Consider the following 20,168-nt stretch of genomic DNA (forward strand, 5'->3'; position numbering starts at 1 on the left):
CTGGAAGTTTCTTTTATATTTGTGTTGCATAATCTCTTCCTCAATCTCTAGCCACAATCTCTAAGCTGACCCTGCCTCTGTCCCTCCACTCTAGGTGTTATTAATGTGCTAAAGTAGCTCTCTGTTTCTGTCACTCCTTGGCTTAAAGGCTCTGATGATTCCCTCAAGTCTACTGGTTAATGTCCAAATGTTTTAGCCCAATCCATAGTCAATTTCTCAAATTTTAACTAGAAGAGGGCTCTTTCTCCAAGGCTAGAGATAACAGGCAAAGGATTGGAGATGATAAAACAAAATTGAGGTTTAGGAAGGAAAGTTGGGAGTTTCACATGAGATGGCTTTACTCTTCCTGGTAAGGTAGATGGTGGAAAATCAGCAGGAGGGATTTGGGAACTTGAATGGGGGAGACAACCGCAGTGAAAATTCAAAGTGGATTAAAAATTTTGCAGAGTAGCACTTAGGGGTCCTTTGAAGGATATTGGGATATCCCTAGATTATTGTTACTTTATTCTAAATAAATGCCTTTCATTTAATAGATGTTCAAAAATGTTGAATGAGGAAAGTAAGCAAAGCATTATAAAAACTCTGCAGAAGCCCTAGAGGGAAGTGATTAAGAACATGGCCTTGAGCCAAAATCTGAGCACCATCACTTGGAGCTCTGTTCCTCTGTGCCTTAGTGTCCTAATCAGGAAAGTAATAATATGATGCCTACTTGGTAAGGTTATTATAAGGATTTACAGTTAAATATGTGTATATAAATCACTTAAATTATGCCAGCCATATGGCAAACACTCTGTATGTTTGCTATCTTCATTATCATCAGTATTATTACAGTAAATATGCAGCTAATTAAAAAATTGACCAGAAGAATGGTATATATTAATAGACAAAGTAGCAGATACTATAGTAGATACAAAACCAGAAGCCTTCATCTTGGGGCTCTTTTGAGCTGTCATGTAATGTCCGTGACCTTGGGCATGTTATTTAATGTTCTGCAACCTCAAGAGTACCTGTCTCTTGTTACATGGTTGTAGTGAGAGTCAAAGGAGATTAGTGTGAAAGTGCTTTATATACCATAAAGGGCAACAGACATACAAGTTACCCATCAGGAAATAATACACATGTATGAGTTTGTTTGGTTCATGTACCAATTCGCTTAGCCCTAGAAATTCTGAGGATCAGATTGTTAAACTTACACATTTTAAATACATGTTAGACAATCTCTGCAAAAAAAACAAACAAACAAACAAACAAACAAAAAAACCATGCTGCTGTAGATTTCAGGATAAGAGAAAAGCTTTCTCTTGTTTGAGAAGATATAGTGAAGATGGGAAGAGAGTCACTCAGTCTGAGGTCTTTTGGTGGAGGAAGGAAGAAAACAATTTTCTAGGGAATGGGAGCATGAAAAAACCCACCAAATTTGAATGGCATGGCGTACGTATGTAATGACTAAGAGGTGTGCACTCATAAAATCAACTTCTCCTTTTTCTTAAACCCACTTCTCCATAACCAGGCCGCGTGCTGCTGCAGCAGGAATTTACTGCTGTGAGCAACTATAAACATTGTGCTAATGGTAGCACTGCCTGAGAACAGTCATTTGAGAGTGCAGTGTGTGCAGTTTGAGGCCAGAGACAATATTTTCTGCTCTCTACACGCCACAGGGCACACATTGTAATCTGATATAGGGTAAAGGTACTTTAATAATTATTATCATTAAAAGCAAACAATCAACTCCACAGATCAATGCCTCTTTTAAAACATGTTTTCTAATCTCTGTTTCCTCTCAGATGTATGGTTATTGTCCACCTGGACAGGCCCCAAAGTGACAGCCAGAAATCTGCCTCCACCACCCCTTCTGCTGTTCCTGCCATCATATTTAATTGTGTTTGCTCAACTCAAAGCCAAACTCATATGCAGTATATTTAGATGGTTAAAATAACACAGCACTGCACTGTATTCACAGATTATTTTCAACACCACAGTTCTTGGGAATTAGTTTGGAATAAATAAGGTAAAGAGAAAAGAAGCAACATAAATTTGTTCCAGTGACAAAGAAAACAATATTAAAATGCCAATCTGGAGCTTCGCCATGAATAAGGGAAGGGAGTGCTCCTTTCGGTCCACTCTCCTGCAAATGCAATCACCATCTCATTCTCTAGTCTGGATTTATTTTAAAGTGGGTGAGAACAAAAGCAAAAAACTAATAGTAAGAAACTATGAAAAGAACCTTTATTATTTCAAAAGATCAATGTACAATCACTGTACTTATTCTTAGATAGCATCAAAAGTAAAGGTGTAGAACTGATATATATGTTGATTTTCTGAAACTCTAGGGAGTCTTTATTTTTCACAATAGCAAACTTTCTAAATGGAAACACATATATTATTAGTATATATTCAGGATCTGTTTTCTGAGGTCTCAGCTACTATACACTTCTTCAAATGCCTCAAAATAATCACTCATAATTAATTTACAAAGGCTTCATTGGATACTGTTATCAGCTAACTCCACCTTAAAGTTTCCAACTTGCATTTTTCGTATCATTTAACAAACACAAACTCTGTCACCCAAATGTCAAAAGATGTATAAGTCATGGAGTATAAAACAGAGTTTGTTACTAATGAGGTTATGACTTGAATTGGATCAATTAACTAAAAATAAAGACCAGCTTTCTGTTATTTTAATCTGAGCCAAATTTACATAACAATAATAACAATGGGAATTTTATTTATTTATTTAACTTTTATTTTAGGTTCAGGGTTACATGTGCAGGTTTGTCATATAGATAAATTGAGAGTCACAGGAGTTTGGTGTACAGATTATTTCATCACCCAGGTAATAAGCATAGCACCTGACAGGTAGCTTTTTGATCTTCTCCCTCCCCCCACTCCCTACCCTCAAGTAAGCCCCAGAGTCTGTTAATCTCGTCTTTGTGTCTGTGTGTTCTCAGTGTTTAGCTCCCACTTATATGTGAGAACATGCAGTATTTGGTTTTCTGTTCCTGCATTAGTCTGCTTAGGATAACGGTCTCCAGCTCCATCCACATCCCTGCAAAAGATATGATCTTATTCTTTTTTATGGCTATGTAGTATTCTGTAGAGTATTTATGTCACATTTTCTTTATACAGTCTACCATTGATGGGCATTTAGGTTGATTCCAGGTCTTTAACTATTGTGAATAGTGCTTCAATGAAGATACATATGCATATGTCTTTATTATAGAATGATTTCTATTCCTTTGGGTATAAACCCAGTAATGGGATTGCTGAACTGAATGATAATTCTGTTTTAAGTTCTTTGAGAAATTGCTACACTGCTTTCCACAAGGGCTGAACTAATTTATTTGCCCACCAGCAGTGTATAAGCATTCCCTTTTCTTCATAATCTTGCCAGCACATTATTTTTTGACTTTTTATTAATACTCATTCTGACTGGTGTGAGATGCTATCTCAATGTGGCTTTGATTTGCATTTCTCTAATATTTAGTGATATTGAGCTTGTTTTCATATGTTTGTTGATCATGTGTATGTCTTTGAAAAGTGTCTGTTTATGTCCTTTGCCCACTTTTTAACGGGGTTGTTTGCTTTTTGCTTGTTGATTTAAGTTCCTTATAGATGGTGGATATTAGACCTTTGTTGGATGCATAGTTTGCAAGTATTTTCTCCCATTCTGTAGGTTGTCTGTTTACTCTGATGATAGTTTCTTTTGCTGTGCAGAAGCTCTTTTGTTTAATTAGATCCCATTTGTCATTTTTGTTTTTGTTTCAATTGCTTTTGCATCTTCATCGTGAAATCTTTGCCAAGGCCTAGGTCCTGGATGGTATTTCCTAGGTTATTTTCCAGGATTTTTGTAGTTTTAGGTTTTACATTCAAGTCTTTAATTAATCTTGAATTGATTTTTGTATATGGTCTAAAGAAGGAGTCTAGTTTCAATCTTTCGCATATGGCTTGCCTGTTAGCACCATTATTGAATAGGGAATTCTTTACCCATTGTTTGTTTTTGAGAACTTTGAAGATTAGATGGTTGTAGCTCTGTGGCATTATTCCTAGGCTCACTATTCTGTTCCATTGGTCTGTGGGTCTGTTTTTGTACCATATCATGCTGTTTTGGTTACAGTAACCTTGTAGTATAACTTGAAGTCAGATAACATGATACTTCCAGCTTTGTTCTTTTTGCTTAGGATTGCCTTTGCTATTCGGGCTCTTTTTTGGTTCCACATTAATTTTAAAATAACTAATTCTGTGAAGAACGTTATTGGCAGTTTGATAGGAATAGTATTGAATGTGTAAATTACTTTGGGCAGTATGGCCATTTTAACAATATTGATTATTCCTATCTATGAGCATGGAATATTTCCATTTGCTTTTTTTCATCTCTGATTTCTTTGAGCAGTACTTTGTATTGTAATTCTTGTTGTAGAGATGTTTCACCTTCCTGGTTAGCTGTATTCTTAGGTATTTTATTCTTTTATTTATTATTGTTTTTTTTTTAAGACGGAATCTCGTGCTGTCGCCCAGGCTGGAGTGCAGTGGCGCCATCTGGGCTCACTGCAAGCTCCGCCTCCCAGGCTCACGCCATTCTCCTGCCTCAGCCTTCCGAGTAGCTGGGACTATGATGCCCGTCACCACGCTCAGCTAATTTCTTGTATGTTTAGTAAAGACAGGGTTTCACCGTATTAGCCAGGATGGTCTGGATCTCCTGCCCTCGTGATCCGCCCACCTCGGCCTCCCAAAGTGCTGGGATTACAGGTGTGAACCTCAGTGCCCCGCCAATATTTTATTCTTTTTGTGGCTATTACAACAGACATTTTAAACATACGGAGCTTAAATAACCTGACTTTCACCCAAATTTGGAAAATGAAGAGAATGAATATGCATACAGATACTTTTTTACTTCAGATTTTCCAGCAAATATTCTTATAATACCTACATGTTTATTAATCAAACATCATATAAGAATACCTACCCTGTGGTCACCTGTCAGGAGCTTTTTCTCTGCATTCTTATTCTTCATTTGTTTATTAATTAATTCAACACACATTACTTAGAGCCTGCTGTGTGCCCAAGGGCTGTTATAGGTACTGAAGACACCACCACGATAAGGCAAACAAGGTGCTATTCTTATGGAGTTTACATTCTACCACAGAGGGTAAAATTAAAAGACAATAAATAAACAGAAACAAATATTTCAGTTAACAATAACTCAAGAAAACACAGTAGAGTAGAATGCTAGGGTAGCCTGGAGGGTCCCTTTAGATGGTTGAAATAGAAAAGTCTCCTCAGGAGGTAACATTTGTCTCAGATGGACAAGATGGCACCAGCCATGTGAAGAGCTGAGGGAACTGCAAGTACCAAGACCCTGAAGCGGGAAAGCGTTTAGAGAATCCAAAGAACTTAAAGAAAGAATTCTATTTAGAGCATCATGAGTCGGAAGATGTTTTGAGATGAGGCCAGACAGTGAGTGAAGAACACATTTTTGCCAAGGACTCAGGCAGCTGCTCCAAGATTTGTTCAGCCTTTGGAGTCAGCCCAGAACCAGCCTGTGGAACAAAGGCCAGAACTGACTCAGATATAGACATTGTTGTGGCCCCACAGATCTCCTCTTTCATGTGTCTGAGCTGCCCCTGAAGTCTTTATCTCCTGGGTCTTTATTACCTGAGTGGTTCACTTGGCTTTTTGACCTTCTTTCTCACTCATTTTCTGTTTGTCTTCCAGACCTGTGGGCCTGTTTCCTGGTTTCTGATCTGATACTTTTTCTGATCCTCACTATTGGTTTAGGCCTGGAGTCCACATAACCTGGGTGTTCTGAGTGTTCGATCTTACAACTTCCTACTAATCCTTAATGAACTTTATAGTTTCCTTACCTGACTAGACACCAAAACCACTGCTGTGTTACTACTTTTTTGAATATGTACAGTGGTGCCTCTGTGTCTGTGGGGTTTGCATCCATGAATTCAGTCAACCTCAGATAGAAAATATTTGGGGAAAAAAGTTCCACTGGGTTCCAAAGAGCAAAACTTGAATTTGTTGCATGCTGAGTATTACATTGAATCCACACAAATGCAGTGATATGTGAGAACTGCATTAGGTATTGAAAGTAATCTAGAGATGATTTAAAGTACATGGGCAGATATGCATAGGTTATTTACAAATATGACAGCATTTTATATCAGGGACTTGGCATCTGCAGAATTTAGTATCTGAGGGGGTCTTGGGACCAATCCCTAATGAATACTGAGGGATGACTGCATTGTGTTATCAGCTTTCAAAAACACTTCCAAATACTTTAGCACTTTTGACCGTGTCAACAATCTCCATGAAGCAGCTTTACAATTATTATTATTTTATTTTAAAGATAAGGAAATCTAAAGTCAAAGGTAAGTGCCTGAGAACCCAGGAATCCTGCTTTCCAGTCTCCATCTTATTTAGGGGCTGAGGGAGGTCTGGTGCACTCTAGGCCTATGGGGAGACTAATTCCACAGATGGCCTGCTTATTATATGAATGTTGAAGACAAGGCACAAATGAATTTAAGGTGAATAGAAAGGATTCTTTTCCCTTCTCTTCAACTTTTTTCATACTTGTATATTTCAGTTCACTTTTCTTTGTAGTATTATGTCCTCAGACATCATTCACAGTCCCATACATACACTAGAACATAGTATAGAGGTAGACTAATACAAATATATTACCAATGAAAGGAGCAAAAAGAGAACAAGTGACTCATTTAATCGGTGAATTTGGGAGGAAAAAACTTAGCATATTCAGCTGAACTGCTCTGAATTCTTTCCTTTGGTTACACCTAACCCCAAATACCATAGTTTGCAGGTGTTGGATAGCATATATAACTCATTTTAAAAGCTCAAAGTTCTATGTTCTAATTTTCAAGAATGTATCTTTCAGATAACCATGTTGTCAACAATTAAATGTACTCTTAAAAAAATCAGCATTTTCAGATAAGTTTAAACAAGAGAGACAAGAGGGTGTCATTGAGAAACTAACAATTTCCTTACCGGTTCAATATTAAACAAAACTCATAAATAATATTCTTAAAATAAATGGGAGAGTGATAGAAAAGATTGAAAACCCTCAGGTGTCTTTAATCCTTCTAAGGTGGATCAGTTAGGTTCATCATAGCTTGTGTGTGGTACCTTTGCAGTAGAATGATTTTCATACCGTTCTTTAAAAATCTAAGGTTCTTATTAAGATGAGATTCTAGCTGTTTCTATTAAAAATTCATGACCCTTTTCCAACAGAACTGTTTTGACCTGTTATTTCTGGCTAAATTTGTACGAGTTCTTTTCTCCCACCCACTCCTGCACAGATCTCAAGAAAATACACTTTAATAGCTAGTAATCCAAAGTCCTTAGACAAAAACAAAAATATGCAATTCTGCGTAAAACACAAATTCACTTAGAGGTGAATATTATAAAAAGCAAACGCAGTAAGTTTTGAAGGATGTGTTGTCCCTAGAGGACCATTTAGTGGATTGGAAGCAGCAATTCATGACTGAAAATAAATTTAGTAAAATATAATACAGTTAATCTACATAAACTCAAAACTTTCCAAATAGAAAAATAATTACTTATCTTTCCTAGTTTGTTTCCAGACAGACATTTAATATTGTATAAACATCATGTCACTATAGATTCAACAGAGGATCTGGCCTCTCCTCCACCAACCCCTCCTCTCACCTCTCCAGATATCTCTGGGACAGTACAGGTGAACCTCTGGGGACTTGTGTAAGAATAGGGTACATCTGTCTCTACTAAAAAATACAACAACAACAACAAAAAAAAAACTAGCCGGGTGAGGTGGCGGGCGCCTATAGTCCCAGCTACTTGGGAGGCTGAGGCAGGAGAATGGGGTAAACTCAGGAGGTGGAGCTTCCAGTGAGCTGAGATCTGGCCACTGCCCCCCAGCCGGGGAAAGAGGGAGAGCCCCGCCAAGGAAAAAAAAAAAAAAAAAAAAAAAAAAAGGAATTGGGTACATCTGGACTGCTGCCAGCCAGGTGGTAAGCTTGCTGGGGAAAGGCTCTGACCTTGATCAGTAAGCTTCTGTGTTGTTGAACTTTGTCTATAATGGGTGGGTGAGCTTAATTCAGTGGTAAAATATTATAAATACCATTGCGACCTCACATCTAAGCTATAGCTTTTATTGGCAGTAAAGCTGCCTCTATAACTTCCTTCTGGGAAATACTGTAATCTCTCTCTTAGGATATTTTCTTATATTCATCCAGATTTCTCAAGAATGATTTGACAATTCTACTAGGTTATTGTCATTATTTTCTTTCAAAAAAAAAGATACTCAATATTTTTGCAAAAAGACATGGAAATACATACTATGTCACAAAGATCATATAGACGATAAGTCTCAAACTTAGCTATAAGCACACAGATGACTCAAACAATAAAAGGAATATCATAAAATATATCTTATTTCAAAATGTATTATACTTGGTTAAAAATCCAAATTTTTAAAGTTTACACCTTATAGTTTTTACTGAAACTTTTAAGTATTTTTTAAAAACCATGTTAATTGATCCAAAACAAAATGTTCATACTTTTGTGCTAAATAAATTACATGTTGTTTCCTAGGCTGAAATCACATTATCATTTCATTGGATTATACTGGTGTCTGTGTGTGTGTGTATGTGTGTGTGTATCTTTGTATAAAATAATATGCTACTGTGACTATATTAAGACGGTGCCAACATAACTGGCTGAAAAGTGAAAAATTCAATCATGACAGTTTTACTCCCATGTTTTCCTGATCAGTTGATTTGGCTTGGCATTTTATATGCATTCATTAAGTTGTTGTAAACAAAGGTGTAGTATTATAATGACTTTCAAGTCAATAACTTTTGGTCTTTACAATAGTGAACTATTAAATATACACAGTCAAAAATATTTAAAATTCAGACTAAAATCCACTAATTTCATCTCTGAAATTAATGTTACCGCCTTTTACAAATTTTCACTATAGAGAACGGTATTTAGAGAGTATACTCCTATCATTAGTCATATTTTTAAAAGATGGGAGGCTGGAAAGGAAGAAAATAAAAGAGATTCCCCTGCTGATAAAATGTTTTCACTTTTCCCAAAAGTACACTAGTAATGTCTGTGTATGTGTATGCACACACACATACACACACACAACCTTGTCCCTCAACTAGACCCCCAAGATCCCCAATTTTATTACCTGTTTTTGAGCAGCACACTGAAGGTCATCTTATCCAGTCCCAGATAATTTGGCAGCAACTTTGCCCAATTCCACTTCCATTTTGTGGTGGCTGACTGTTGATAAATGAGAAGACACTATTGTTAGTTATTAATCAGTGTTAATATGATCAGTAAATTAAAGCTCCAGCTGTGATAGACTAACTAAGAAGGAGGGGGGTCCAGAACAACGACTTAGACAGATAACATCAATCATGTCCACAGAAGAAGGTTTTTATTCCAATAAGATAGCAATTAATTTATAAATCCATTTGGGGATGTAGTCATTATTTATAAAAATATAAATCAATTTCTTGAGTCGTTATTCTTCCAAGTGTTCATGGCATTTGCCCAACAAGTTTCTCTGAGAAGGAGACTGTTTGAAAAGCAAAGAAAAATAATTGGGAACTTTTTCAGACATCATATCAATTTATAGTTTGATTTTCTTTTCAGCAACCAAAAGTTTGATTAAAAAACAAACTTGGAAGTGCTAAGAATCAAATTATAAGATACAGCTTAATTAGAGTATGATATTAGTGTTATCTTTTTGGTTAAGAAAATGCTTTAAAGGGAAGATGATGAGGATCTGAAGTGTAAATTATATAAATGATTCTTCTCATTAATAGAAATTTTGCAACAGACTATGGAGAAAAATTACTGTGAAAAATAATCTCATAATTCAGAACTCAATAAAATATGCCATTTATTTAAATGAAGTAGGGAAAATTTAATGGCTATAATGATTATTTATGGTTTGGAGCAATCTAATGCACAACACAGAAAAGCAGCCAATAAACTCAAACTTAGTATATTTAAAGTATTATAAATGCTTATGCTCCTTAGAATGAAATAGTTTTGAAAACAAGAGTCCAGACTGATGTTTAAAATCCAACAAGAGCTATCCCCTGTCACCTGCTGATTAATTGAGCACTACAATCCTATCATAGAGCAGCAGAATTCTGCCCTGGGTTGTCAGCATTTGAAGGTCTTACTCTACTACAGTATTGATGAGTGTAGACTAGAGCTGTAACAGTCATGGTAAAAATATTATCTGCATGCTGAATTAGGTCATTGTTTTAATTCTTATTTTCATCAGAGCTCTAGGTCAAGCAATCCTTCTCTTCTGCCCTGTTAGTTCAAATTGTCTGTCAAGAGGTTTCTGGGAAAAGCCACCAGAAGAATGAACAAAGCAAAAGCAACTTTAGATTTCAAATACTTCGGCAGAAAGATATCTTTTCAGTGTAACTACTGAAACATGCAGCTTAGATAATGGCATAATCTGACATTTAAAAATGTGTGGTGTTTATCATATTGACTTTATTCCAAATAGCCTGGCTTTAAGATCATTAACAAATTCGTTTTAAATTTGGGAATGTGTCTATGGTTATAAAAAGCAAATTTACCCCATACCACTTAAAGTAGGAGCTCAGTGCTCTATTTATAATTAATTTTAACTATTTTCTAATTTGTCTGATACATTCATAAAGGTTGCAAGGTATTTTGTAAGTGTGTGTTTTGGGGGATGGGGGTGATAAGGGAGGAAAGGAATGTTACAAAATGCCTGGTTCTTCAGCCCTCTGTAGACACAGCCTAACAGATATTCCCTCTGCCCATGGCAAACTGATCAGCCAAAAGTTAAGTTCTACAGACCAAACATATGAATCAGTTTGACAAATAGAAAAAAGGTTAAATAACTTTTAAAAGTCAATTTGTACAGACCATGTAAGTAAGAACAAGGCCTTTTGCTTCCTAGCAAAAAAAAGCTTATGAGTAAATATTCAAACACAAAGCAATTTTCTTACTTGGGTAAAGAAACCACACATTTAAATTAAATTTACCATTTAATTTCCACATACCTGATCTAGCATGTTTTCACTAAACGCCTTATACACATGGAAAGGGTTAAAGGCAGAAGGCTGATCTTCTATACTCCTCAAGGTCGCCTTTAAAGGTCGAATGGGTAATGGCTTTTCCTCTGAACTATTCATAGAAAACAGCTGTTCTTTTAAATACTCCTTCAAAGAAAAGAAATTACAAGTTGTGACGGTGAGAAGCAGAGAGTCTCTGTAAAAATAAACTGATCAATATCCAAATTTATCCTTTCAGCACATTTGCTAGATTACAGTGTATTACTTGCCTTAGGGAAGAATAAATTTTCAGAAGATACACAGTGGAGTACCAATCAGCATTGCAATAAACCCATCACAAACAGGTTTACCTAATATGTAGTATAGATTAGGAAACCATTGACCAAACTCTTATATAATGAATATATATTTGATGTATCAGACCTTTTTAACAGGCATTGTCTTGCCACCGGTTCACATATTAACGTGTCTGGTTACCAACACTTAACTCAGCTGTATGATTATTCACAGTACAAGGTTGCTCATCCATTCATTAAGTGTAGTTGTTAACTACTCCAGGCTCAGCAGAGCATTGAGTACTCTGATATTTTACTGCAAGCAGTCTCATTCAACACGGAATTAATTATAATGCAAGCTCCTAAACTCTATTTCCATCCCATGGAGTGAAAAATATCAAGGTTTGAGAGAAACTCAAAATATGTCATCATAAGCCCCCAACTGCCAGTGCAGGCCTGGGCAAAAAAAGCCAATCTACAACATTATACCTAATTTTAGGTATAATAAATAAGTTGAACAATCCTAATGTATTTTATGGAACTTTTTCTGGAAGATGACAAATTAAAATGACTAAAAGTCCCCATCAACTAATAAATGCTCACTATTAATAAGTCATCTAATAGATTTTTAAAAATATAAATGTTCTTGTGATGTTTCATGTGTCACAAGGTAATTTTTTTTCTTCGAGGTTAGAGTTAGGATGAAGTTCAGAATGTTAGAGCCAAAAAGGTATTCAGACATCATTTAGAAAACCTGTACTACTCAAAGTCTGGGGCACTGGATCAGCTGAGTTAAGCCTCACCTGGGAGCTTGTTAGAAAAGCAGACTCTTGGACCCTATTGAATCAGAACTTGCCTGTTAATGAGCATTCTTGGCTAGATGCAGTGATTCACACCTGTAATCCCAGCACTTTGGGAGACCGAGGTGGGCAGATCACCTGAGGTTGGGAGTTCCAGACCAGCCTGGCCAATATGGTGAAACCCCATCTCTAATAAAAATACAAAAATTAGCTGAGTGTGGTGGCGGGCACCTGTAATCCCAGCTACTCAGGAGGCTGAGGCAAGAGAATCACTTGAACCCAGAGGTAGAGATCACACCACTGCACTCCAGCCTGGGCGACAGAAAGTCTCCGTCTCAAAAAAAAAGAAGAATTCCCTGGAGATCCATAGGCACAGGGAATCTCTAGCCCAATGCCACACTCAGTGGTTGGCACTGAAAGGTCAGGGGACAATCCTGAGATCACACAGTGGTGAGAGGTACAGCTGTGGTGAGGAGTCACATTTCTGGCCTCAGTTCACTGTGCTTTTTTCTGTGCCTCTATAACTTTAGGAATGCCCACTGTGTTTATCATGAGAGGCAAATTTTAGATTATAAACCCTAAAAATTGAAAGAAACCACTGCTGAAGTTAACAATCATAGTCATTTCTTGAACTTACTTGTTATAGAGCAGCAGTCCCCAGTCTTTTCGGCACCAGGGACCAGTTTCGTGGAAGACAATTTTTCCATGGACATGGACCGGGGAGGGGGGTGAATATGGTTTTGGGATGAAACTGTTCCACCTCAGATCATCAGGCATTAGGTTCTCATAAGGAACACACAACCTAAATCCCTCAAATACGCAGTGCACAATAGGGTTCATGCTCCTATGAGAATCTAATGCTGCTGCTGCTATGGCCATAGGCGGAGCTCAGGTGGTAACGCTCACTGTCCCGCCACTCACCTCCTGCTGTACAGCCCAGTTCCTAACAGGCTACGGACTGGTAGAGGTCTGTGGACCAGGGGTTGGGGACCCCTCTTGTAGAGCATATATTTGTAGAAAGATTAATTCTTTAGTGTCTGATAGAGGGTCACGCATGGACTCTTACTAAATATTGTTAATGATAAAGCCATCAGAAAATAGTTTTATGCCTAGATTTAGATTATTGAACAGAAACAAAACTTTTCTCCATTATGATTTACGCAAATAAAATTTTTAAAAGGAATACTTTCTTCATTGACAAAAATGCTTTGTTTTGGCTAACAACAATATCTGTCTTAACTGATTTCACCTTATGTAACTACATTTTGACTGTTTCCACTATTCGAAAAAGAGAAACTGTTCTGTGGCAAATTGTGAAAAAAATGGAGTTTTCTCCTTTGTTGATCTTTCTAGGTACTGCCCTGACAGTCACCACTAACCCTTCTTAAAAACCTCAGATTCTTTAACTGTGACCCTGCTTTAATCAGATTTACCACTAATTGGGCCATATCTTTAGATTTCCATTCTTTCTTGAACACCTTCCCTGTGCGTTTATGTCAAAGCTTATTCCTCTATTCACCATTTCTCCATTTCTCTTCACTGAAGAGCTCTGTCAGTCTGATGACCTCAACTACCACACTCATATAGACCAAATCTGTATGCATGTCTGGTCTCATTTGTGCCCATGTGTATGGTAGATGCACCTGACAGTGATTACTTGATGACACCCTGAGAATGACCCTGTATGGCAGATGCACTTGAATGTGTTTTCAGAGTTCTAAGCTAAGGAATCTGGGAGGGGCCAACCTGAGATCCATTCTTTATCTATGAGGAACCTCTAAGCCCCTGGCCCATCCCACAGTACTACAGCCATACAGGGGACTGAGGCCCTTTGTTTTGGGTTAAATGAAGGTTGTCAGGTAGAGGTTGCTAGGTAGACGGTGCTAAATGAAAATGTTGTATAAACTGCATGCCTCTTGCAAGTGGCTGTGGTTTTCCTGCCCAGCCCACTACCACTGGCCTCTCTTCCCTGTACGTAAGCTCCCAATTAAACCCCATGTCTTGTGGGCCAGCTCTGGGTCTCTTCAGCCTCTTGAACCTGGTACCATCCCCATTGGAGTCGATAGGAGTATGGCACAACATCATGGTCAGGGCCTTAACTGTAATGAGACATTTTTGCTTGGACATCTTATCTTTATCTCAAAGACAAAGCATCTTTAACCCCATTTTCCCTGATAACTTCTTCATCTCTATGAATGGCACACCCAATCTTCCCCTCACCTAGGCCTGTACCCATAAATGCTTCACTATTTATATTACATTATTGAGAAATATTTAGCAGCACATTTGAAAGTGCTAAAGACTCATAACACTACTCATGAAATGAGCAAACATCACAGTGCAATGTCACTTACAGCATAGCAGTACCTCGCAGTGGAAAAGCAGTCATAAATACTATACCAGTCACCTAGTCATGCTTGTGTTATTTGGGCTTATTGCCTGTGTTTTTGTAATAGTTACAAGGCAAAGGTCTCTCTTTGCTTCTAGCCTCACCTAGCATTATGCCTCTTACCTTGCAGTGCCGTGTTTCATTCAGCCCAGTAAACCACCAAATACTTAGCTCTATATCCCATCTGATAGACATTACTATAACAGTAAATATACTCAGTTGTAACAAGAGAAATCATAACACTGAGCAAAATGTGGTGGTACCCCAGTGTAATCTCATGGTGTCCTGTTCAGAACCACTATCTCAGAGTTATAGGAGCTCTAAGGGAAGTACAACCTTTGGCTTTCCAGAGTATAACTAGATAACTGATGGCCAATAAATAGCCAATTCAATTTTGGATGATCTCGCTTATTGGTGATTGTTGAGCTTTTTAATATTATGTACCTTTTAAAAATAGGACAATTCTATCAGTTTGGCAATTCAGACCAGCTTTACCATCCTCAGAGCTATTGTAACACTGTTTAACTAAGGATATGGGGGTAACCACACTGCAACATCTGTTCCTCAGTAGTCGCTACAATTACTTTGGCCAGTCAGAATGGTCGGGTGGACATACCCAATGAGGAGCATCACTTTGCAATAGAGGTCTTTCAGTTTGCCAAGGTGAGGGGTTCCTGAGTTTCCCAGATAGAAACCGTAAGCAAGCTATGAGGGATCACTGACAAGAGTGAATAGGTTGTGTTACTTTGTTACAATTACAAACTGAGCTCTGGTGCCTTAAGGACAGGGTCATATCTCATAGCTACAAATTTCTTACATCCTTCTGAGGTCATTGTTATATCACCTGTTTATTGACTGTTTGATTAGGTCTATGAAATCCAGGAAACAAGGTATACTTGAAGTAACTTTCAGATAGCTAATGGTGGGCAAAACATTTATATAATCAAGTTGTAACATGCTATTGTCGAATTTAATTTATTCCTTGAAAATGTATGGTTATAAAGGCCTACGTTATATAGATAAAACTAAAATACTATATATTCACTTTATACAATTTTTACTATTCCAAAAATTACATTCATGTATTTGCAAATATAAACACAATTAGATGCCACAATCTAATTCAGATACATATGATCAAAATCAAAACCTGATTAAGTTAGAGAACTTTGTTTCAATAGCTGAGATAACGTGCTATTTACATTTTCACTAAAACAGCCAAAAACATGCAAAGTCAGAGGGCAAGGGGATAGAAAGGCATAACATTGGTTCAACCAGCGTCTGTGTATTAATGAATTTTCCTCGGTTCATCTGGTTGCTCCTGAATATGGTTCAATATTCTTAAGTTTTTTGATTAAATAAGAAATCTCCAACTTCACTAACACAAGCATGATATCTGCAGGAAAAGAGCTAAGTCTCTCTTCTGAAAATTCATTGTACAAATACCAGATTTTAACATCAGTCTAACAGTCACAAACACACAATTCCCAAACTACACCTCTAGTCTCTACAATTCAGAAACTGAACTGAGTTTATGAGCCGTGTTATTGTTTAAACCATATAAATAAAATCTACATTGTTTCAGTGAAGCTTTTTCTGTACAAATGCAGAACAGCCGGGGCTGAATAGATTCTATTAATAATGCAATATTGAGTTTGGTATTGACTTTAAGAAGTATTATCACCTCCTTGACTAACCCTTAGCTGCCAGCAGACGCTGCCTCAGGCCAGTACACACCTAATTGCTCGGTAAAAAGGCCGTTTCCCTACCTCATTGAGCTGCATGATGTGATAAATTTGCCTCAGGTACTCGCTGCCACCTGGTTTGTGGCAGAGATCCAGGACCATCGTGTTTATTTTCTGCTCAGTCAGTTCAAGAGCAATATCTCCTTCTTGTAAGGCCGTGCTTTTCTCTATTGTCATAAATGCACTAAATACAAAGAAAGTACATACATATCAGTAGTGAAGAATTGTAAAGATGGAGAGTAATCATGGAGATGGAGTGTGGAGAGTTGATGTAAATCTCAGATTCAAAGCATCCATAAAGACTTCGCTGAAATACGTAAGCCTTCCCAAACCGCTGCTGCTCGTATAAACAGCACCTTAGAATTAAGCACCTGAAAGCATTTTTAAAAATTGAATCGTTTCTTCTAAAACATATCTTTACTGCATTTTTACTCCTATCTATAAAACATTTTCCCATTACTGCAATTGTTGGAATTGCTATAATCATGAGATGAAAACAAAACATTTCTTTTTAACAACATGTAAGAAATAATTTGTATTTTCTCTTTGTGGATAAAAAGTATCTTTGATGCCTGAAATAGCTTTGGTATTTTGTCTTTTGTAGAGTCCTCTTTACACCTGTTGTAGAACACATTGAAGACTAATTAAAGTGTCAAAAGGGGGAGCCTATTATGCTAAATATAGGCTGTGTGCTTACCAGTGGGTATTTTAAATTGGCCTTTGACACTTGTTGCCTTTTAAAAATATGTGCCCCACTCCTGTTTCTTTCTGTAACAGATACTTAGCCAAAGTCACTATCCTGATTATTCTTCCAGAAAAAGAGTCTACTATCACCACACCAGGAATGTGCAAGATATAGTTTTAAAACATTTCTTTTAGAAGGATCTATATACATATTGTTGATTTTGAACATTATTTACATGGTAATAATGGATGACAAAAAGAATTTAAACATTTCAAACTATACCAGTGCAAAAAATTATGATATTCAATGTACACATATATTCCACACAAATTTTCTTGTTGTTATTGGGATCATGCTACACTTTGCAATGTAAATATTCTTAAAACTCAAGGTTTTCCACTGTTTCCAAGACTAAATAAAATTTACTGTGTTGTAATCAGCTGTATACTGCAGTTCATTACTGAGATTTTGCCCTGATTATAAAATTAGTTCTGCTAAGAGTCAGTGCCGCTGACCTGAAGACGGAACCAAATGACACCCAGCTGCTGGACATTAACTTTGATATTGCTTCCACATGTAGCTTCAAAACATCCTTCTCAAAAACGGGAGGAACTTTAAGATCATATAGCCTTGCTAAAAAATAAAGAAAATCCTACTTTGACTTAGAGATATTCATTAGCTAGAGTAAATTGTTTTTTTTAAAAGATCTTTTTACAATAAAATAAGTTTGCAGGTATGTTTTTGAAACTGCATACAGGTTGCAAAAAAAAATTTCTTGTCAGGTTTTGTAGAGGCTGACATTGAAAAAGTTGAGGCCCTCTGACAAAGGAGTATCTCAGTGTCAGCTCCTGAATTGTATCCTTTCCTGTCCATCACTGTGCAGGTGAAGCAAATGATTGGATTCAGTCAATGCTATGATTAATGAGTTCCTCTCCGGATTTGGGACTGCCTATCAATCATGTCATTAGGGAGAATGTGCCCTGAAAGAGGCAGACCTTAGCCAAGGAATAACTGCATTAATCTTAATCTGTATATGCACCCAGCCAGCCAAGTCAGGGTCACCATGATGAAAAACAATAATCTTCAACTCGACAAATTACTTTGCAAAGACAGACATTTCTTTACTTTTTGTGCTGTGTGTTCTCCAGAATCTAAGTTGACTGTTTACAGCTTGAGTGTTACTACAAAGTGAAGGTTATTCTAATGAATAGTAATGCTTTCAGGCAGTATGCAAGACAGGCAACACTTACAGCTGCCACCTTTTCCACTGCAGTTATTTTCATCATTTCCATAAAATCAAAGTTAAATCTGGATGCAAGTCAAAGGAATCTAGCTAAATGGTATCATATAGTTTCAGATAATCTTCATAAGTAATTAAGATTTAATTGATCTTAACAGAAGAACCATTTTAGTTTAAATGCTTACATATTCATATATTTTTTTAAAATTACGGTAGGACCAAGGCAACCCTCTACCTAATACAGACATCATGTTTGAAATACATTTTTCCTCACAGTGTATATCTATGAGTAAAATGACCACCAATTAGTGAGAAATACTAATTTCTCACTTGTGGAAATTAGTATTTCCACAAGTGGAAGTGCACTTGTATAACAGATAATCAATTTGAAATCAAAGTCAAGAAGAAGTACTTTTTTTTTTCCGACAGAGTTTCACTTTTATTGCCCAGGCTGGAGTGCAAAGGCACGAAATCGGCTCACTGCAACCTCCGCCTCCCGGGTTCAAGCAATTCTCCTGTCTCAGCCTCCCAAGTTGCTGGGATTACAGGTGCCTGCCACCATGCCCAGCTACCTTTTTTTTTTTTTTTTTTTTTTTTTGTATTTTTTGTAGAGATGGGGGTTTCATCATATTGGTCAGGCTGGTCTCAAACTCCTGACCTCAGGTGATCCGCCTGCCTTAGCCTCCCAAAGTGCTGGGATTACAGGTGTGAGCCACCGCACCCAGCCAAGAAACACTCTGATACTGCCCAAACTCTGTAAGAGGTTGTTATCTAAAGTGAGTTAAGTCAAATTTAACTCTTTTTCAAATAAATGCAATACATAACTTTAAAACTGCACTTTGTATATTGATATCATTTGAGAAATTGAGAAAGATGTATTGTGCTAATTACATAATTACTCAGAAACTTCGAGGGCTGTACTGCATTTTTTAAGTCAGCAATTCTTCATTTTTTATGCATGTTGTATGAGAGGTAAATAATCTTTCGGCTCATTGTTAATCAGCAAAATATTAGCTAGGCAACTCCCACTATAGGAGATACCAGATGTGTTGGGGCTGTTTATAAAACTTAAATTGAAGTCAGCTTTTAAGGAAAAAATTTAGTTTATAGATTCTTGTATGTACCCCTACATATATTACCTAGACATTGCTTTAAATGGATCTTATTTGATATAGGGGCTACTAAATCAGCAGTATCGTAAATTTAACTTTGTCACTATAATCTGATATACTTTTTACTCTTGTTTTTCTTCTCCCCTTTATAACCACTGCCATGGATAATGACATCAGGCCTTAATGTTTTAGTCATTGGATTAAAGACTGTAAATTAGTATTGAATGCAAACAGAAAGATTAAGACGGTCACTGTCAATGTTACTAAGCATTTGCCTGAATGCTATTATAATTCCTACCCATGGGACACTCCAGAAGTACATTTCTAGAGGTCAGTATGATGAGACCAGGAAAATCATGATTACCTACTTTTCCCCGTTTGGATTAACATAAAGTCTTATAGATTAACATAGACAAGTAAACATTATTAATTACCTTAATACTAACCAGTGAATGCAATGTATTTTAATAGAGTTTATACATAGTAAATGCCTATCAGTTCCAAGCTTGATGCTAAGAACTCCATGAATGTTATTTAATTTTTCAAAACAATTCTGTCAGTGTGGTATCATCATTGAAACTGAGGCTTTGAGAGATTCAATAACTTGCACAAGATGACCCATTTACAAGGGATTTGTACTTGCCCATCTGATTCCAAAGCCTGATCTCTTTATCATTACCATGTACTAGTAAGAGTAACCATATATCAAGTGACTTTTCGTCATTTTGGGCAGAAAGTTATATTAGTATCTACTAGCAACATGAATATGTTTTTAAAGAATGAGGGGCCGGGCGCGGTGGCTCAAGCCTGTAATCCCAGCACTTTGGGAGGCCGAGACGGG

At 36.9% G+C, this 20,168-nt stretch overlaps 1 protein-coding gene across 1 annotated transcript in view; it reads right to left on the reverse strand.

Moving 5' to 3' along the window:
* Positions 1-20,168, reverse strand: part of KIAA0825 (KIAA0825 ortholog) — a 495,761-nt gene that overhangs the window by 245,967 nt on the left and 229,626 nt on the right. The window contains exons 20-22 of the mRNA XM_023212146.2: positions 16,315-16,474; positions 11,070-11,228; positions 9,197-9,291 (exon numbers count right to left, since the gene is read on the reverse strand). Coding sequence (XP_023067914.2) covers positions 9,197-9,291; positions 11,070-11,228; positions 16,315-16,474 — 414 coding nt within the window. The remainder of the gene's footprint in view (positions 1-9,196; positions 9,292-11,069; positions 11,229-16,314; positions 16,475-20,168) is intronic.

This window comes from Piliocolobus tephrosceles, chromosome 4 (assembly GCF_002776525.5).
Source record: "Piliocolobus tephrosceles isolate RC106 chromosome 4, ASM277652v3, whole genome shotgun sequence".
In the NCBI taxonomy this organism is placed as follows: Eukaryota; Metazoa; Chordata; class Mammalia; order Primates; family Cercopithecidae; genus Piliocolobus; species Piliocolobus tephrosceles.